This window comes from Neopelma chrysocephalum, unplaced genomic scaffold (genome assembly GCF_003984885.1).
Source record: "Neopelma chrysocephalum unplaced genomic scaffold, ASM398488v2 Primary Assembly neopelma1_61b, whole genome shotgun sequence".
Lineage (NCBI taxonomy): Eukaryota > Metazoa > Chordata > Aves > Passeriformes > Pipridae > Neopelma > Neopelma chrysocephalum.
In genome coordinates, this window is record NW_020897717.1 from 12905338 (window position 1) to 12926950 (window position 21613).

The 21613-nt window shown below is 43.6% G+C and overlaps 1 protein-coding gene and 2 long non-coding RNA genes across 7 annotated transcripts in view; 1 reads left to right on the forward strand and 2 right to left on the reverse strand.

Annotated features, from left to right (window-relative positions):
- Positions 1-11255: 11255 nt before the first annotated feature.
- LOC113966756 lies at positions 11256-13641 on the reverse strand. Its single transcript, XR_003533944.1, has 2 exons — positions 12843-13641; positions 11256-11580 (listed from the first exon to the last, which is right to left on the reverse strand). It is a non-coding gene; the product is annotated as an uncharacterized LOC113966756 (long non-coding RNA).
- A 1097-nt stretch (positions 13642-14738) lies between these two features.
- Positions 14739-19340, reverse strand: LOC113966755. Its single transcript, XR_003533943.1, has 3 exons — positions 18741-19340; positions 16998-17358; positions 14739-16471 (listed from the first exon to the last, which is right to left on the reverse strand). It is a non-coding gene; the product is annotated as an uncharacterized LOC113966755 (long non-coding RNA).
- A 575-nt stretch (positions 19341-19915) lies between these two features.
- MARK1 (microtubule affinity regulating kinase 1) overlaps positions 19916-21613 on the forward strand; it is a 57429-nt gene continuing 55731 nt past the window's right edge. For 2 of the 5 annotated variants that reach the window (XM_027681741.1, XM_027681744.1), the window contains exon 1: positions 20010-20138. In XM_027681741.1, the coding sequence (XP_027537542.1) occupies positions 20088-20138 (51 nt within the window). In that variant the 5' untranslated portion in view covers positions 20010-20087. Of the gene's footprint in view, positions 20139-21613 lie in introns of all 5 variants that reach the window. The other 3 variants (XR_003533942.1, XM_027681743.1, XM_027681742.1) reach the window with 3 other exon arrangements.

The following is a 21613-nucleotide window of genomic DNA, read 5'->3' on the forward strand; positions in this document are numbered from 1 at the left end:
TACAGCAACCTGTCATGTCTGCTCACCTTCAGATGCGTTTGGACATTCTGAAGAAGGCTGTGTTGCTTGTGTCTGTCATCACTTGTTGGTGCAACTTTTTAATTAAAAACTGACAAGATCGAGAAGACTCACTATGCAGTTGTCAGTGATTGATTTACAAGAAGTTTCTTGAAAGATCTCTTTATGAATGGAGGTTCTTTGTTATTCAACCAAAAGAAGAGCACGCAAATCCCAGACGTTCTCATAATCTGAGAAGGCATTTGTCATGACTGAGTGAGAGTATTCATTTGAAGTGCTCAGGAAATTTGGCACGATAGGTCCCATTTCAAAATCAATCCATTTTCTCAGCCTTGGGGGCACAAAGTGAGACACAGAGGAGAAATCTGACATCATCCAGTTGTCTGACAAATCAAATGACTAATAGAGTTGTTGTTCAAACACAACGTTGGGATGGGCAAATGATTCACAGCACTATCCAGGGAATGATCTATGTGGAGTCTCTGGAATGCGAAGTCGGTCAGTGGTATATTTAAAAGACTGATGTGCTGCTCACCTCTATCAGTAACTGCTTGCATTTGTGTTAATTTCTTTGGTTAAAATTGTCTACACAATGCTGTTGGGAGAGTTCCACAACAATTGAAGATTATGTTTCTATGATAAACATTTTTGTGGTCATTTGTTCAACTTCCTAATTAACCCTCTTCCACTGTATTAATCAGCTGGCAAAAGACAATTTCTGCAAATTTTTTGTTCCCACAACCCTGTATGTTCATCAAATCACTTCATCAATAATCAGAGTTCATTTTTACAGAAGAGATCAATATGTCCCTTTTATGGATGCTAAAATGAAATCAGGTGTTCCTATGTACTAGTGTACTATCACATCTGGCTTGAGAGTGCAAAGCCGGCCACTGTGGCAGACAAGGTTGGCTGATGTGGTGGTAGAAACCTCAGCACTAGCCCACACCAATTTCCTTGTAACTTATATGGTGGAGTTTCGTGAGGGATCTTAAGGAGAAGTGTAGTATATACAGGTAATATGAGAATTTAATATAACAGGAAAGTTCTACCTTTTGGATTGGAATAGGAGGTGCATGCATTAATCACATAGCTTTAAGTCTCCAGAAAACACTCAGTGTGTGAATAGCTGTATAGCAGATTCCAGAACCTGTGTTTTCACAGAGAGGCAGGGAGCAGGTTGCTATAACCATGAAAATATTCAGTCTCAAGAAATCAGAACAAGCTCCTATTTTAACAGAAGTGCAGACTATAAAATTGCAGTGTGTGGCTAGTGACCCTCACAAGCAGTGGTACAAAATGACAGATTGCAGTCCTGCAATGGTGCCAAGGAGCAAAGCTGAATTGTGTTGTGATGTCTTAGAGCTTGAAATCAATTTTCAGAGATAAAATGGAAACTAGCAGAGCAGCAAGCAGATGTGGCATGTGAGGTTTCTAAGAAAGTTACTGTCTGGAACAACTTTGCTAAAGAAAGCAAATCTTAATGGTCTTGTAGAATTTCTATACTTAGAACCACATCCTCCACACCTCTGCTTCCTGCAACTGTTGCTGCCGCTCGTGGGCTCAAATATAGGCCATGATCACTGCCACCTCACACCACGCAGCTCTGTGGTATGCAAGTGTTGGCAAGCTGTGCTTAGCACTGGGACTTGCCAAGTTTCCCAGGCTGGGCTTACATTAGGAGCTGGAAGATTTGGGGTCAGCACTTCATATGAGGCTAGTTTTGAGGGCTATGAAGACCCCAAGTTGCAATAGTAAGTGTGAATTTGCTATTATTTGATATTTTAAAGAAGAGTAACTAGTAGTTACTAGTGTGCCTTTTCTCAGAGAGAAGGTTTCACTGGCACTCGTAGAGACCTCTGCAGTCTGTCCCAGAAGAACCACCAGAATGCAGACCGAGAACATTTAGAGAACACTTTCAAGAGAAATAGGGAATAATGAATACACCACACTGGCCACTCTACTAAGGCAAAGCTACTGAGCTCTAGGTGAATGAATTACTGAAGAACAAGCTGGATCACCTCACTGCAAGTATTACAGGCAGAGGCTCTGAATTTTACGTGGTGATTATGTATTTGCAAAGCACCCAAGGCTGCAGTGCAGGCACTGAAGACAGCCAAATAAACAGCCTAAAATCCATTGTAAGCTCCTTTGATCTTGTGTATGCATTGGGATTCAGTCAGGAGATTCATGAGAGCTGCCACTGTTGCACAAACCAGCAGGGCTGAAAATTGCACAAGAACCCAGCACAGAGAGGAATACTGAATAAGCCACTGAGCCATCGTTGTAACAAAGTCCTTCCCCTTGCACAGGACTCTTGCAAGACTCTTTCTGATTCCTGAGGCTGTAATATTCTCCTGTACAAACAGAACTGGGAGTTCAATGGAATTGCCAACCTTCAAACTGATGTCCTCTATTTTTAAGGGCCACCACAGCCCCTGCCCCCTCCAGCTAATTTCCCTGTCTTGCCATACTCCAAAGCACCCCATCACTTCTACATGAAGACCTACAGCAAGCAAAAGCAATTTGGATTACACTTTACTGCCTTGTCTGGACTCCAGAGCATGAACTGAAGATGGAGCAGTATTAAGGGAGCAGTTTTGTTTCATTTAGCATGAGGACTGGTTTTAAGAAAGTATAACTTTAAATCCCTTCCTCTTTTTAAAAATCTGCTTTAGGCTTTCTGATGCCAAAGCTCCCCTGAAGCAGTAAGTAGTGCACACAGACAGAATGACCAACATTTAGTTCAAAAAGAAAAAGGAACAAGAGAGGGATCTGTTCCAGCAACTACTGGACCTAATCCAACAGAAGGCCCTAAAGCATTTCCCGGAGAATCCTCAGAGGACTGAAATGGAGCTCATTGCCCTGGAAAGGGCCCTGACACAGACATTGCAGGGAGGAGTGTCATGGATCAGCTTCCTTTGTGATTGTCTCTAATGACTGCACCCCGGAGTGCTGCACTCTGGAGAAGATATACCATTCAGGCGGTATTGGAGGGCCATCCCACAGCATGCAATCGCAATCCCACCACTAGAACATGGATGACAACAGAGGCATTACCTACACTGGTCATTCTTAACCTGTGGTCTGTGTTTTGCAGACCTCCAGCACTTTTCGAGCAGAGGTCCTGATTTGTATTCAAATAACTTACACCATCCTCTTGCTTTATTACTTACCTACCTCATTACCAGAAGGTCAGTCCACCAGGGTCTCGTTATTCAAGAAACAATGTGCTACCTATATTTTTACATTTATTTTCTGTTATTGTTTATCACAGAATAAACTTATCCTGATACCACGCAGTTGTACATTTTCATTGCAGTACCACCTAAAAATAGCATAATATTCTTCCATGCTGTTAACTGCAAGAATGAGTAAATGCAAGCACATATTCTTGGTTACATGACATTCCTTCTCTATTTTCTGGTCTCTAAATGGGAAAATAATGCCTCCCTGATCCTGTTTCCTTGACCATACGAGGCAACTTGCCAATGTATCCTTTTTGGCTTACATATGTCCGGAGGATCTCTTGACCTCCTGATCCCCAGTCCTTCAGCATCTTTCTTTACACTCATAAATGTGCAAAAGCCGTCAGACACTTAGCATGACAGACTCAAGATGCTAAGAAACATCAGCTTTTACATAGGCATTACTACTGACTCAGTAGCTACTGACTTATTCCAAAACATATTCATAGCGCTCTGCAAACTCATAATTCAGAATTAGACCACTGTTTTCTTCTGTCCAACCAACTGATGAAGAGTTTTAGAAAGCAGGGAAGCATAAGGCAAGGTGTTTTTTCTATAATAGTATGAAGTACTGAACTGACATATGTCAAAATCCACTAAGAATAACCACTCTCACTGGTTGATGTCTTTGCCTGAAGGGTGTGAAAGGAATTTGGGTTTGGATAAATTATCTGTTCACCAAAGCAGGAACCTGTGTTTTGGGGTATGTGATTTAGTTTTGTGTGGTCAACTTATTTTTTATGTTATTATTAGTAATCAAAGTATTCATGTATCAGCTGCTAAAGGTACCTGACAAAGCCCATTTGTTGGAAACTGTTTAGAATGCAGTGTAACTAATATATTTTTTTGCATTGCTATGTCTTATTAAGTGATACAGCAGCATCACAGGAATCACAAACGCCTGTGTAACAGCAACCTCCACAGGTGATCAGTCATTGTAAAAAATGGATTTCTACAGCGATTAGCAATTTGGAGTGGTATCTGTAGAGAAGCTTTGTGTGAGTGCCTGTTGCTGATGCAGACAGGAATGGAACTTTTAGCAATAGTCACTCTCTTTGGTGCCCCAGGATGGCATTTGTACCCTGCTACACCCATCACTGCACCCAAAGTAGTGCTGCTCTGAGCAGGACTGTGGCAGGTAAATGTTCTGCTGAAGTACTAGCTCGGATTTTTCATAATCAATACTGTGAGAAGAAGCAGAGATATTAATTTCCAAGCCCCCAGACCCTACAGTTTACGGTGGCCATCCCTTAGTGTACTGCCAGGGAAACCACCAGGTGCAGAACAAAGGGGCATATCAACAGAGGCTAACACAGCAGTCAACCGGGAGGATACTATAAACCAACAGGGCTTGGGTATACTTAATGCCACATAGTTTAATGATATTTTAGCAAACAGAACAACACAACACAATATCTATGTGTAAATGCACAGTTGTCACAGAAAACAATACAATGTTAGTTCCACAGAGGGGATCTCTGCCTTAAACACTTCCAGAGTGGACAATAATCCAGCCCAGCAGCTATCCTGCAAATCATCCTCCCATTAAAAAGAACTGTGTGAACGCACAGACAACATGCATTACAAGGTAGCCCATGGAAATGTTTCAGGAGCCTTTTGGCTGAGATCCAGCCTTGAGTCAGCTGAGCCTCTGCAGGAATGCTGGGCTTCTCGCTGCAAGCATTGTCTTTGGGCTGACAGCACCACAGCTGTGAGAAAGCACACCAAGGAGCCTTGGCAGCACACTCCTCTTTACTTGGTGCAGAATATTGGTGTAACATATGATGTTTGGAGTAACTATTGGAGTTATCATTAAAACTCTATAAATGTGATGATACTCCTCCACTGCCTGAGGCTCACAGAACCATCAGTTTATCAGATATGAATGCGAGAATCTGGATCACACTCCAGAATTTTTTCATGTCATCCCAGCATAGGCTGCCTTAAAAAAAAAACAAAAACCAAAACCCCAAAAGATAAATTAAAAAGGAAATTCTTGAATAAAGACAAAAAGTTCATACCATATATGGCCAGGAATATTTGAGGAAGACATGCTGATTATTAAAAAAAAAAATAAAAAAATATATCTACACAGATTATTGCCAATTTTTTTTCTGACAAACACTTTTGGCATGTCTCATCTGATGGTGTCTAGTACTTCTCAAGCACTAAAAAGAACTGATGTAGAGACAATTAAAATAAATTGAATCCGTCTTGTGACCCCATTGGGAATTGGAATTTAAGTGCCAGAATGCTATCAGCATTTTATCACAAGCTTACGCACTTCCCAGTGGTCTTTCTGTCTCTTGGATTTGAAGATCACACCCCTTGAACAGAACACAGGAACTCCAGAAAGGGAGGCAGGGAAACCTTTATAAATATATAACCAGGGAAAAGGATAGATCCAGTAGACTAAAAGCATGACAAGCATGGGCATGAATAAAAATCATATAATTACTGTATGGTCAGAATCATAGTTGTTGTGGGGTGGTTTTCTTGTAGCTGCCCTCTAAACTGCAAGGGATGACATTCTTGCCTTACTGAAACAAGTGGGATTTGTGCCATTGACTTTAAAGACAGCTAGGGTTTTACCCCATGTAATGAGCTATGAAACAAAGCCAAAAAAATCCCAAGTGTTCCTTGAACTCTGATGAACTGGAAATCCAGTTTCAAACTGCAGAGCCCATGTTCAGCTCAGTGTGAAACAGATGCAAAGCAGAGGCTGTCATCTGCAGATATACATCCGTAGGGGAGCTAGTCCGACAGAAAATTTTGGGAAAAAAGAAAAACACCCCCCAAAAAATCTGTTTTTCCTGTTGGTCTTGCTACTGCAGCTGTGTTCAAGTCAGTATGCCTCTCCAGTTCCTGCCAGTCCAAGAGTCTTTTCCACCTTTTTCTTGAAGGAAAGCATTTGAAGCATCAAAGGCTTTTGCTAAAATTTTGCCTGTTCATGTCCCAAGCTAAACAGGTGAATTATTCTTAACAAAAAGGAAAATATCATTTATTACTGTATTTAGAAGATAACCAGGTACATGGTCATTTTTATGATATATGGGAGTTCCCTGTAGAGAATTTTCCCAAATACAAGTCCCCGTTTAATAGAAGAGATTCTTCTGTTGATGATTCTGTAACACAGAAGAATTTGGGGTTTAAACATCACATTTATTATATGCTATGTATGACTTTATATGCCAGTGTAATAGCTAATTGTACAAAAAGAATTGGCTGTGTTGCCTCATTGGCAGTATAAATAAAATTATTTACAGAAAGAGTATGTGCCCAGTGGCTGCAAACTCCTTTCTAGAAGGAATCTGGAAGGACCTTACTTTCTGGAGGAAATCCTCAAGTGCAATAGTTAGTAGGCCATTTTTACTATCCTCTCCCTCTTCTATCATTAATGTGTCCTCTCATGCCCACATTCATTTTATATTGATCTCAGCGGACTTCAAACTCAAAGAGCTGAGAGTGGCAGAATGATACTCTACTATGGGGAAATGAGAGAAATACGTTGCAAGCAGAAAGCAATAATGGATTTGGGGGCTTGCCTTCCTCTGTTTCCTTCCCCTGCGCCTTGTACAAGGGAGGTTTTACATCTCCCTTGAGCAGACATTAACAGCGTAGGGAATATCTGTCTTGGAGTAACCGACGTGTGAAAAAATAAGCCAGAGCTGGCCCTGAGGGCGGGATGTGACATGAGGTGGCTGCCCACTGCACAGACTTGTCCATCTTTTTAAGTGACTAACTGCAGAACTGGCAGCATAAGGAACAATCTGAAAGCTGGGAGGCATCCTAGATTCATTCCTGACTGAGAATATTGAGAAATACAGGCAGCCAGGGACCAGAAGACTTGCAGAATATTCCTCGCCTGATTTGCTGACTGAAGTTAGGAAATCTTATTATAGTCAGGCCTCGACAACAACATCCTGAAAACATTTAGCAATAATATGTTTCCATTATATTTACAATATATTCCAAGACAGCTATCCACATACTGTAGGCCATCAGTAGCATGAGATTATCAACACCCTCTCCCATGTGTAAAAGCACAGAGACAGAAACTTTCACCTAAATTCCAGCCCTGTAGCTTTTTAGCAGTTGGATGTTTCTGTTTAGTCTTTCCCTGGATTTATTAAAATTGCAGTGGTACAAGAGCTCCCTGAAATTTTTATTCTGTACTATAAAGCTTGATAAAATATTTTGCAAGCAGCGAAACACAAGTGAGATATTAATGGAAGCACAAAGCTGTATCCTGGATACAGTATGGTCCATTTACCTGTATCAAGGAGAAATGTCACACTGCAATGTGTGTGTGTGTGTTACCGTGAGATAACACATGCCTTATGGGAATTAGGAAACACTTTGCCTTGCTTGTGCCTTCAGCAGAACGACAAGAATTATCTCATGGTAATAAGTAACCCAAAATGTCTAATTCTTGCAAGAAAGTGGCAAGGAGAAAACAAACAATTACTTCATTGTTATGAAAGATCACGTTCCTTCCCACTGACAAAAATGTTAGTGATTGAAGATGCCTTGGGAATGTATCTACATGCCCCTACCTAGTATGTCTATGGGTGTGCAGTTTATTATGCATACAGGTATAAATGTATAGAGATAGGTACCATTTTCAGATGTGCATAGACATTTGAAAAAAACCTTTATGCCTATACCTAATAAATTATACACGTATATTTAACTTTATAACTGTTTAACATGATGTTACTCTTTAACTGGAATTCGGGATTGCTTTGAACATATGGCACTATTGTACCTTTTTAAATGTCCTAAATGTTAATGCTACAAGATGAAAATGGAGCTTTTACTACAAGGATTTGTGTATAGGTTCATAACTCAGTTTCAGAAGCATCTAACAAGAAGCATTTAATTTTGAAAACAACCAAATAGGCATATTTTAAATGATTTTATCAATTTCTTCTATAAATGGTAATTAGTTTTTAACAGACTTTTAGAAAGACGCAGCTTTAATCCCGAGAATAATACCTTTTGTCCCCAAAATTTATTGTTTTATAGGTATTGAACCTTCTCTTGATTAGAGCAAACTGCAGGATTGTGACATATCATAAAGCACTTCCCTGCATACTTAACTTTTGAGCTTACTGCAGACTTACATGCATGAAATCTGGCACAGAGAAGCAGGGACATGACTATCTCATTATTTTCATCATCTCTGGGAAAAATTCTACCATTCTCAGCCTTAGGTTCTTTAGGAATTTGCCAGAAGCAAAAAAAAAACCAAAAACCAACCAACCAATCAAACAAAAATAGAAAAAGAAGAAAAGAAAAAAGTATGGGACTTAAGGAATAGAATGGTTTTATGTTAATTATTGATTTGTTTTTTTTAGTGTACATGACATGTCCCTCGAGATTGATGAGATAGCTATAGAATATTAACAACCTTTACCCAGACTAACGTTAGGCAAAATACTAACAACAAAAATTGCATTCCTTTAGTCTTATTATTGGTAAAAGATCAAAGAACAAATTTGTAGCTTCATAAACATGGGCCTTGAGACAAATTCCTCAGACCAAGGAGAGGGAATCAGCCCCTTCATTCATTTACAGAATCTGGCCTTCAGTGCTCATTATTATTTGATACACGACTAACACAAACATATTGCAGCCAATGGCTTGCTCATGAACTATGCATTAGGACAACTGCTTTGAGTACCAGCTGCCTATAATTTGGCCTGATTTGTTAGATGGCAGCATTGCTAATCCCTGTCTGTGCAACTCTCCAACCCACAGGAAGATTTCAGGATGGTTAATTCATGCAGTTTATGAACTAGACGAACACTTATACAGATATTTGCAAAACTTTCTCACTATCTAGATATGCTTGCAAAGGAAATTCTGTTGATCAGCATTGTCAGAGGAAGCAAAACTGCATTTTTATTGAACTCAGGACCCAAAAATATAAGAAAAAGAAGAGAGAAGCTTGGATTAACACATAGAAAGTGTGGTTCCACAAAAAGAAATTCTTGGTAGCCACGGTAACATCCTGCATGTGAGAAGATTAAGTTTTGGGAGTCTCTCTCTACTGTAGACTTTCTGGATAGGCTCATATATTCTTTTCATGCTTTTGTTGCCATTAGTATGAAGGGCATGAGATTTCCTAAGAATCCCAAGACAGACAGGTAAAAGTGAATTTTGTAGTTGCACTGAGCAAGGCTGAAGGGAGGAGGACTGGTAAGATCAGTGAAGTGCAGATGGGGATAAGAAAAGAGTTTACTTTCTTTCCCTCTCCCAAAAGCAACAGCACTTTCCTTTCCTCTGAGAAGGAGCAGCCCCAACCTTCTCTCCTGTGTCTCTCAGGCTGCTGGGAATAGAGGCAAAGACTTAGATAGTGGCATAGTCATGCTGCAGGAAAACCAAGAGCAAGGGTAAAGAGAAGGACGAGATGGGATAGGGAGGGCTTGGAGCGCTGCTGCTAAGTAGTGGTGCCAGCAGCTGTGCTATCAGGGGGTAGGGATCAGGTACTCAGGCTAGGACAAACCGTGCTGGCTGTGCTAACTCTGGAAGCCTGCCCCCCTCCCAGGGATGCCTGCTGCTGTGGGCCTTCTTTAAAGCTTCCCAATTGCATGGGATATGAGAATTATAATGAGAAAGATGCTCAGGAGGCATGGTAAAAGAGGTTGTGTAAGTACAGAGATAGGATTATCATAGAATCATATAATGGTCTGGGTTGAAAACGACATTAAAGACCATCTAGTTCCAATGGCCCTGCCACAGACAGAGACACCTTCCACTAGACCAGGTTGCTCAGAGCCCTATCAAACCTGACCTTGAACACTGCCAGGGATGGGGCATCCACAGTTTCTCTGGGCAACCTGTTTCAGTGCCTCAGCACCCTCACAGTCAAGAATTTCTTTCTAATATCCAGTCTAAACCTACCTTCTGTCAGTTTGAAGCCATTTCCCCTTGTCCTATCATTCACTACATGCCCTTGGTAAGAAGTCCCTCTCCAGCTTTCTTGCAGGCCCTGGAAGATGCTCCAAGGTCCTGCCAGTCTTCTCCAGGTTGAACAGCCCCAACTCTCAGCCTGTCTTTTCATCTTGTCAAGGAATTCCCATATTCATTGATGGCATTGTTTTAGATCTATATTAAGGGGCCCAATCAGTACTTTTCTGTAGCCTTTCATTAGTGGTTTTTGTATTGATGTCACAATAAATGACTCTACAGTGAGTATGTGATTGTTAAATACTAGTTAATTTTGTTGGACCATCTTCCCTAAATTAACAATATTTTATTGGCTTTGTCCCTTGGTATTCCACTCCCACCCTGATATTTACTATGCCCATTTATTGCTTAATTTGAATTTTAGACTGCTCTGCCATTTGTCCTCCACATCTCCACATGCTGTATACCGGTAATAACAATAACCAAGATCCATATTCTGAGCTTGTTAACAGAAGGATAAATTTGAGGCTTCTGTGTAGGGTTCACCAGAGATCTAGAGAGCTTACAAGAACCACGATTCTGACACTGAAGTTGCATATATATGCACTGCTTTTAGTGCAGATCATGTAACATCAAGGCTTTTTTGTATGAAGCCTTAAATTCACTAGCCTCCTGATCTCTCTCAGAGTATTAAAACAAATGAGTCTTATAAAGATTAAGTAGCACTTGTAATTAGTACCACAATTACAATGAGAGTGGAATCTATCACCATGCACTATTTAGATATTATTACTATGTATTAACATTTGCTTTGGCCTGTGAGATGAGTCACTGTCTGCATTAATGATGATGGGGACCAGATTGTCTGCTGGTATATACTGGGATAGCCCCAGCAGGGTTACCAGAGAGGAGCTGTCTTACAGCCTCAGGGATTATGGCCCTGGCAGCTCTACCATGAGCCTCACTGGGAGTCAGATCCCGTCTCTAGTGTGTTTTCTCTAGAAGGTAAATAAAATGAATAGCTAACTAGGAATGAAAATTAGGGAAGGAAAAAATACTTGCACAAATGTGTGGTTCACTTTTGGTGATTCAAGTTTACTGTACATGCTACATCAAAACAAATCTTTGCAATTACATTTTTCTTGGGGGAAGGGAGGTGGTTTCTTTTCTGAACTCCTACACCCTGGTTAAAAGCTTAAAGCAGGCTGAGTTGTGCAAGGTTGTGTTGAGACTGATTAGACAGGAAAGCGCGCTGTGACACTCCCATCCGTGTGAAAGAAGAATGAACCAGCTCCTGAAGTCCGTCCTTGCTGGAGTTTGATCTTCCTCCTACATGTTCATGTCAGCAGTCCTGATGCAGGAGCAGCAGATGCATCCAGTTCTTACTCAGCAACAACTGCTATGGAAATTAGAAGGAAGGGTGCAGGCTCAGCTGTTTTTTATCCATCAGGATTTGAACTACTGCAAGTTCTCTTTCTAGTAAAAACTCAGTAAAAACTGACCAGGAGGCCTTAAGATTTCTTCCAGTGCATTTTCAGTGTACTTCTGTGGGGCAAATATGAACAATAGATGAGTAGTGCCAAAAGTTAGGCTTATGACACAAATCTAACTTGAAAAATTTGTATATATATTTCAGTTTTGCAACATGGCATTGTCAAAGATGGATTTGCAAACCATACTGGAAAACATTTTGGTACCCCAGTGAGATCTTCTATCCCACACTTCATTGCAATCACATCGGGTCTGTGAAAAAATGAAATTATTCTCTCAAGTAAACCATTAGCTTACTAAACTTATTCTCAGATATTCTATTTAGATTTTTAGTGCTCCTAAAAGGTGCTGGAATTTACAGTACTTCAGCTATATGCCCTTAGTTCATTTTACATCACTATCACCAACACTGCGTAGCTGAGTTTTGAATATCCCAGAATAAAGACTGGCATTTTCTTCCATCCCTGTAAGCACCGGCACCATCACAGAGTGTTTTCACTGACTTTAAACTAAGCTCATGATTTAGAGAGGGGAACAACTTTTCCTGTAGCAACAGAGGCATATCAGGTGCCAGATAGGAACAACTGGCCATGGTTAACCTCTGATAGATTTGAACAGTGACCTAGATATCAGAAGCAGCATAGCACCTAACAACATGAAATACAAACAAAATCCATAACCTTTATTAAATATAGTGTTGCATTTCATCCTACTGCAGATACGTCATTATCGTGCTGTGGGCAAAGATGAAAATAGCATGCCTGATATTATGTATTTATATAATGCATAATAATGCTTAGCATACGTAGAGCACTGTTCATTCTCAAAACACTTAAAATCATTTAAACCTCAAAGAAACTGTGAGCTAGAGCAGTATGTTGCTTCTATTTGGGGTTTTTTATCATTATTTTTCCACTAAAACTTATAAGTGCATCACGTCAAGGAACAATAGACCTATGGTCAAATTCTGGTCAAATTACTTTGGTGAAACTGCTAATTATCTTTGAAGCCAATGGAAAATTTCCAGCACTATGACCAAAATCAGAACTTGGATCCTATTCATACATGCCATAAAGCTGAATTGTTATTGGATGGCTTGGTACATCTAAAAATAAACCCTTTGGTTTATTTTTATCTCATTCTGGAAATCGGGTTGACATTGTTTCTTACTTCTCTGGATAACTTAAAAAGTAGAATCTGACAACATGCTGCTTTTCTTGTTTTCTGTGTTCTCCTCCCCATTTCCAGGCACCCTTATTTCACAGGCTGGGAAAGCAAGATGACATGGTTTTGCACGGCAATGGTACTGGTGGCAGACTTGGGCCCTGTACAGTCAGTTATCACATCTCAGCAGTGACCAGGCAACTCAGAGTAAGGTTCCCTTTGCTCTCCCTGCACTTGACTTCAAAGTGTTGTTTTTGTGCAGACATTTAGTCAATTCAGAGTGAACTCTGATGCCTTGCAATTCTCATCTGGTTGTTTGACACCCCCTTAGGACTCTTTAAAGGAGACCTCTAGAATGAGTCCTCTTTTAAATCCATCGCTGAAGCTATTGCAGATGAGGTTACTGCCAGCTCCAGCTCAGTGGCTGTTACAGGAGGTCCAGACGGCCTTTCTCTGCTCCTGATTACCTTGGAGAAGGCGGGACGGATTTCAGGTTAGTCTTCAGTCCACTGTCAAATACAACAGTGGTCAGTACAACTCATGGCAGTAAGCAGTTATTGGCCACTTTGTTTGACATTCAAGTTCTGAGAGAAATAAAATTTACTTTCTCTCATGGAAGTAGTGCATTCATTTGAACAGGTCATTGTGGTTGAACTGTTAAAAAGTCCAGGAATGCCTGTGTCAGTTCTTCCCCTCCAACATTTTATTCTATCCTGTCATTTTGTCAATTAAGGCTATTCTGCTAGTTCAGTGCAGTCAGCGGAAAACAAAACGAGGAGTCTGCTTTTTCTGGGGGGGGTGGGAGGGCTAGGGGAGAGATGGAAAAAAAGTACCACACAACCCCAGTCATATTAAGTCTCTAAAGTGGTAGAATGACTCAGTAAAAAATGAAACCTAGTACACTCAACAAGGTATTTTAACCAAACAAAATATTACAAAAATAAATCCTAAATAAGTAAAAAAATACACCCATCCCCTCTCCCCCCATACACATGCTTAAATGCTGCAGTTAGGAGTTTAGCTCAAATCTTTCTTTCCTTGCTCTCCTTAAAATGGGCAGAGGAAAGACTCCTCAAACTGACCCCATGCTCCCTGAGGATTACATAGGGTCTTTGCAACAGTTAGGGACTTTCCTGTTACAGAATCATTTATTGCATCAACTCGTAGCAAAACCAGGAACTTGTTACTGGATCAAAAGCTGTTCTTCCTTGGATCAGAATATGCAATACTGCTGCAGGATAGCTTCGCACCTTTCTGCATCAAGGAGCTCTTATTGTGCTACTGTAGAATACATCTTCGGAAAAATTAGATTTTTGCCAGGGGTAGCAGCTCTATTTAGCACAGAGTTTCTGTTTTCACAGAAACCACACCACTGAAGTCTGCAGAGGGCAGATGCAGAGTGAGAACATCTGTGACCACTTAGGTTAATTGCCTTTCCCAACTCTTCCCCCACTTCTGGTCTCTGGTGGCCCTCTAAAGATCAATGGCAGATCACCAGGCATCTCGTTGAAGGCTTTCTGTCATCCTTCCCCATCTCCTGGGGTTATCTAAAGCTGGGTTTAAAACAGTACCCAGAGGGTCCCTAAGGACCACTTTTAGGAGCCTGCTGTCTCCTTTGTCCCTGGCTTCCTCTCTGTTCCTGGACAGGCTATTTAGTCCCTCTGCTTCTCAGATCTACAGATGAGCAACAGCTAGGAAAGCTTCCCAGCTCTGATGCAGAGGTGCATTATGTCTTGTGTGATAGCTCAGATACAGCTATGATAGGAATTGTGTAAGTACCTGATTTAAATAGTTATTTTACTCTTTAACATGTTTTCATAACAAATAAATATTTTCAGATAAAGAGAATACCAAGATATTGCATATACAGATACATTACAGATACTTCCAACATGCTACACTGTTTTCATTGTTATTACTCTCTGATACATAGTCTTTTCTAAGAATATTAATGTTTCCCAAAAAAATGAATAGCAAAGAAGATATTGTCAATGCTGATGCATGAAAATGATTTAAGCCTTACCTCCTTTGCCAAGATACTTAATCTAAACTCAAGCTACAAAAAGAAAAAAAAAAAAAAGGAAAGAAAATGAGACTTTTTTAAAAAGAAAGTTTGAAACCACTACTGAAAGCCACAACAGTCAAAAAATGCTGCAGCAAATGAAATCAAGGGGTGAAATTCATGCAGTTGCCATTGCCCCAGGTTTCATTGTGGTTCTAACTCAGTGCTACAGTGGCTTGCTCGTTTCCTTTCTGAAACTTTTCAGATGTGGGAAGAGGTTGGCTCTGTGGATGAAGAGACTGGGGGTGTCAAAAGAAAGATGAGATATCAAAGCCGAAGGAAACAACCAAAACTACCTATTTTTAGCAATGAGAACCAGTGCAGAGATCTTTTAACAAAGTGGGACCGGTTTACAACACACTTCTGGTTTTTTTAGGCCATCAGAGCATGCCCGAGGACAGAGCAACCACCCTTACAAGCTTCTTCAGACCATTGGCAACTTAGGTGTTAAAGAGATAGTTCTTCCTACTCTGGAGTAAATTTGCTGATACCATTTTAGAGGCCTTCGAGATGTGCAAGAATGCTCTGTAACTATAAAGTTGTACTATGATTTTATTATACTCCTCCCAGAGGTCCAGGCTGATCAGTGACAAATGCTGCTTTTATTTATTGTTTCCATCTGAAGTTCCTACATGGGCATTCATGGCAGTTCCTCATAATGGCATCAAAACAATAAAAATCTTCAGTTACTCAGAAAACGTGAAGACACAAACTTAATTACATTTAGGGAAAAATGTCAGTACAACTGACCTTGAGACCAATTCTGGCCTGTTAAGTGCATCTAAAACCTTTTTTTTGTTTTGCATATACATGATAAGAGTATTCACAAGGGGTATGAGTTGCTATTCAAATTAAAAGAAAAAGCTAATTTGTTTGCAGGTTTAAAGTATTTGGGCAAATTATGAGTTCCTTAACTTTTCGCTAAGACTGTACTTTCTAATGATTCTTATGGCAAAATCAGAATCTTGACTGTAACTAATAATATATTTACAAAAGCTACACATATTCAGAGCACATATAATTTTGTCCTGTGTCCCTCATGAAAGTAAACAACCCGTGGAGCCTTGTATCTGTAGTTTGTAATGACTCCAGGACTTCCTAATGCTATTGCAGCCTTATTACGTGCAGCTAGAGGTATTTTACTCTTTCATATTTGCCAGGTCTTTCATTTAGTTTTCCACACTACAGTAGATGTCCTGGTGTAATGAAAGGCAATAAAGACCATGATTTTGCTCTATTTTATTCACATCTCAGTGGTCACCTGTTCCTGTTTTATTACTGAACCTCTCACCCTTTTGCTGTTGAGAACTGAATTTGAACATTGTGGGAAAAGGTTTCATTCAAGTCAGTGTCTGAAATCACTGCTAAGTAGTGGATAGGATCCAGTTACCCTTAAGGTGGTGAAATATCCACACTTAAAGTGCTGAAGTTCAAGTCAGTCACTAAGTTAATGACAGACCATCCAAGGGGGGTCCAGAGGGAGCGCTGGAGCCAGGAAGCCAGCCTTGTGCCTGGCTGGAGGGACCAAGGCTCCTGTGCTTGTCTGGCTGCACTCCTCCCATCCAGCACATCCCTGCAAAGAAAAAGAGCAGGCCTAAGCATCAGCCACCTGGCTTCATGGAGGGGGAGGCATGTGGGCTCGGCTTTACAAGGCACAAAGAAATGAGACTATTCTGCCTGTGTGCTGAGAAGCTGCAGCTGATTCACTGCTGGAGTTCCCCTTGGGAGGGACAAGTGCCTACAAAGCTCACTGACACCTCAGTTTCCTCACTAAACAAAGTTGTCTAGTCACCAATAAACATGCCATTTCTGGCAAAGTGAAGAGAATGAGCGGTTTTCAGAATGATAATGGTGTAAAAGTTTAAATCTTGAGATCTGCATCCTTTCTCTTTGCTGAACCAGCCAGGAACAAAACAACCAGGTACTTGCCTGGGGTTGAGCAGGCGTCTGTGCAAGTGTCTTGGAGCTCAGGGCAAAAGAGCACAACCTCTAGTCAGAGCTTTCTGTTGACATGAGTCTGTTCTTCTCAATTCTGATGTGAGGAACCAAGGCTTCCTCCAGCTTCTCAAAACATGGTCTCCCAAGAAAAATGCTCCTACCTTTCCAAAATGATAGCCTTCCCCTCACTGCCTCGTGCTTCCACCCCTCTACAGCTGCAGAGGCTGTGCTGCTGCCACCAGTGGAGCCTGTGTGTGCTCTGTGACTCATGCTGGGCACCAGGTAGGACTTAATGCTACTTGAAGCAGCAATAACTTCCTGCATATTTTATTGCAGGTCTCAGATAGTTTGGAGCATCCTCCTTCCAGGCCATTTTTGTGCTCAACCCATTGCCTCTCTTCTGTTTTGTCTCTTTGGAGAGTGGCCAGGGGATGATGGGACGATCTCTATCATCACCTTCTCTTCCACGCAGCTCTTCAGTCATTGTCCCTGCATTTTTCCCACCTGGGAGAAAGAAGAAGCCTGTAGTAATAACACAACAAAATTAAACCGAGCTATTAAATGACTGAGTGACCTTATCAACAAGAAAGATGATAATAGTAACAACCACAGCCAAAGCAACTGCAAAGCAGATCTTCAGAAAACAAGAATTATTACATTATTACACTTTCAATTTCTGATGACCTAACATTTTCCTATGAATTACTGACCAAAGCATATTCAAATTGTAAGGCAGGAAGTCTTTCTAAGCTTTCCCTTAGTTGGTGGTGCCATTAAACACACTTAGAAAGACATTGGAGTTTGCACTCCTTTCTTCTCTGACCACAAGCACGTACCTAAATCCATACCATGATGGGTTTACATCAGTGGGAGTTTTGACCAAGTAAGGGTTGCAGAGTCAGACCCCACGCAGAGCCCCAGACACAGCCTTGTTCTTATTTGGGATAAAAGCAAATGCACTTTGATGAGCTAAGCAACTAAACTGGGTTAATATCCAGTTTGTCAACAAACTTGTTTTGACATGCTGGCTAGACCATGGCTGTTTACCTCAAGCAAACCCAATCCTGGATTATTTTGTTCCCAGTAAAAACAAAAGACCCTAAAATTTCCCTTGCAGTCAGTAGTGCCAGCTATGTGCGGAGAGAGCCATGAGCTCACAGAGGCCCTTGCCAGGATTTGGGAGGCTTTGGTCAGAGGACTAGCTGGGAACCTCTGTCATTCCAGACTGACGAATCATGAATGCTCAGAGCAACATGATGCTGAAAGTGCAAACAGCGAGTCCACTTATGCAGCTCATACAACATGGGGATGTTCTCTGCCTGTGCCTGCATCAGATGCAGAGGAAGTTTTCTAAACATGTGGAAAACTCCACTCTAAGCTGACCAGTGCTGAGGAGCTGGGGGCACCTCTTGAGTCACACCAGAATTAATACAGCCAGAATAAAATATCCTCTACTAGTGTATCTATAAATAAAGGTGTGTGTATATATTATCTATAAATATAAGTAATGTATAACAGTCCATACTCTTTCACAAGCACCTAAGGGCTTCCTGAAGACAGACATACAGCTCATGAAGTGCCTTCCAAAATGTTTTCATAAGGAAGATCTTACAGAAAAAGGATTGTGTTTACACAATTTATGAAGATGTTTCCAGCCCCAGCTACACAGATGTGTCGAAATATTGCAATGGAAGTTCAGACCCACTGTTTTTCTTTTGTTTTTGGTGCAGGCAAGGTTGTTCGTATTTTTGCAGATTATTTTTAGAATTTGGTGAAGGGTTCAGCTGGTTTTATAGCAAAAGCTGCTGCCATGTAAACACTAGTAACTTCTCAAAGATAAAAATGCGTATGGTTCTAATTTTAAGCACATGAGGTCACTGGTTAAGCGTTCGAGGACTGCGTACCCATCGGACATAAGTGCAAGGATGTGCTGCGAAGTCTTGTTGATCCCATTTCAGCTTCAAGTGGGTAAGGGAGGCCGGCTGGCCTTAGCAAAGGTTTAGAAATAAATGGCTTGATTTACACAGGTGCTTTGTGGGGTTTACAAACCTCCAGAAAGTCGGTGCCTTGTGGACTTGGAGCTGTGGGAGAGGCAGGCAGGACTGCTCCTGGTAAGAAGACACAACTGAGAGACAAGAGACAATCCCTGGCAACCCACTAGCCACTATCAGCGGGGCCCAGCACCCCCGCGGGCTCCGTCCCGCATCCCTCACACAGGGGGCTTAGGAATCCCCAGCTCCCCGAGCCCCGCTGAATTCCTCATCGCTCCCGGGCCTCCTCATCCCGCCAGGCTGAGGGACACGCCCGGTCCCCCGGCGGGCCCTGGCCCAGGGGCGCTGCGACACGCCCTTCCCTCGGCCTCCCTCACACCTGTCCCACAGAACCACAGGATATCCCAGGCCGGAATGAGCCCACAGGGATCATCGAGTCCAACTCTTGGCCCTGCACAGGACACCCCAAGAATCACACCATGTGCCCGAGAGAATTGTCCAAACGCTTCTTGAACTCTGTCAGGCTTGGTGCTGTGACCACTTCCCTGGGGAGCCTGTTCCAGTGCCCAACCACCCTCTGGGTGAAGAACCTTTTCCCAACATTCAGCCTTGACCTCCACTGACACAGCTTCAGGCCATTCCCCCGGGTTCTGTCACTGGTCACCAGAGAGAAGAGATCGGTGCCTGCCCCTCCGCTTCCCCTCGGGAGGAAGCTGTGGACAGCTATGAGGTCCCATCCCACCTCACCCCGGCCCCCACCCGAGCCGGGCCCGTGACGGGGCCGCGGCCACAGCGGCGGTGGCGGCGCCGGCCCCGCCCGCCCACGTTTGCCGCGCCCGCCCGCCCCGCGCGGCGCTTCCTGCGGCGGGGCCGGCGGGGCGGGGGCCGGCAGGGGGAGGAGGTGGAGGAGGAGGGGACAGACGGGGAGGGGAGCGGGGAGGAGGGGCTGGTGCCGCTGCCGGATGCAGTGAGGAGGCGCCGCGGCCCCCCTGCGCTGCCGGCCGCTCACCTGAGCGGGCAGGAGGGCGGAGGAGGAGGAGGAGCCGCCGGCGCCCGAGCTGCGCGGAGCCCGGCGGCGAGGCGGGCGGAGGGTCGGCGGGGCGGGCGAGGCGATGGCGCCGGGCGCGTAGCGGGCAGGAGGCCCCCGCGTCCCGCCGTGTGCGCCCGGCTGCCGGCGGGGGCGGCCGGCGGGCTCCGCCGCGGCCTAGGAGCGGCCTCTCCCCTCAGAGCGCCGGGCGCGGCGCCGCGGTGGCCCACACCATGTCCACCCGCACGCCGCTGCCCACCGTCAACGAGCGGGACACCGAGAACGTGAGTGCCGCGCCGGGACGCCCTCCCTCTCTCCCTCTCCCCTTCCCTCCCGCCCTTCGCCTACTCCCCGGCACCCGCGGCGGCCCGGCCCGCCGTGCCACCCCGGCCGGGTGCCCCAGGGGCGGGCGGGCCTTGGTCGGGCCGGCACCGCCGCCTGCCCGCGCCCCGGGCTCCTCCGTGCGGCGCTGCCGGGGCGGGTCCGGCCCGCCGCGCTCCACGTCGCCCCAGCGCCCCGCGGCCCTGGGCCTCCCGCAGGGAGCGCTCCCGCAGCCCCTTCTAGCGCCGCCGGGCCGGGCTGGGCCGGGCTGCCCTTATATGTCCTCGGCTGTCGGCGCACACGGGTCCCCGCCGGGCAGAGGCCTGTAGTCCCCGCGGGCGGCAGCCCCGCCTTAGGGCGTCCCCCGCACCGGGCACCTCCGCGCCTGGGCCGGGATATCCACTTGTGGGCTGTCAGACCGCCCGGCGCTTGGCCCTGTCTCGCTTTCTGGGGTTCAGCGGTACTTGCTCTTTGTTCAGTTTGCACCTCCAAGACGGTCCCTGGTGTTGCTGTATTCCTTCCTCTGTTTTGCTTTGTGTTGCCTCTCAGAGAGGTTGTGGTCGGGTCCTTGGTTCCTCCCGAGTTCGTTGTATCTTCCTTTGTGCTCTGTTTAAACATCTTTGCGCTCTCCTCTGCTCCGCCCGGGCTCGGTGGAGCGGGAGCACGGTGGTGTTCTCTGCTATGGTGGTCTTCTGTAGAAAACAACCAGTCTTGGCTACGATAGACGGTGTGCCTGAGGAATGCTGGACCCTGTCTGGTCCTGTCCATCAGTGGTGATTATTTAAATTGGTGGTAATGTGGGAGGTGTGACGTTTTCCTCTGGGGTGAGGGGACCAATGTTAAAAGTGGTATGTTTGCAATGTAGGTATTGTTAGTTGCCTTTGGGAAGGTGGCAGAAGGAGGGCAAAAGGAGCCATACCCACCTTCTACTTGGGTGGAAAGTGATTGGTAAGAAACGAAGAAAGATGGCCTAATGGGCTGAAAGTGGTTGAAGAAGATGCTTGTTTGTATTGAATCAATCTACAGAGGTTCTGGTCAACAGTAGGAGCTTATAAGGTTTGGTACTGTACAAGCCCAAGCAGTAGTCTCTTCTGAATAGGCTACTGACTGATATAAAATGAAAAGTGAATATGAGAAGAGGATTTGGAAGACAGAGGTAACAGAAATGAGGTAATATAGCTAAAGAAGTGAAACCCTAGCTTGGCGAATTTTTATAATGAGCTTTTAATATCAGTTGCTCAGTGGAAGTTTAATTGACACAGCGATATCAGCATTATTACTAGTTAAAGCAAATAGATGTATTTGGTCTGTCCTTGCTCTTCGTGGACTGATGAGTTCTGTGTTATTGTCACAACGAAAGTAAATCCTTGAGATGAAAACTTCGATTTAATTAAATGATAAAGCCCAGGTTTGTGTGATATGTGTTACTCATGAGTCT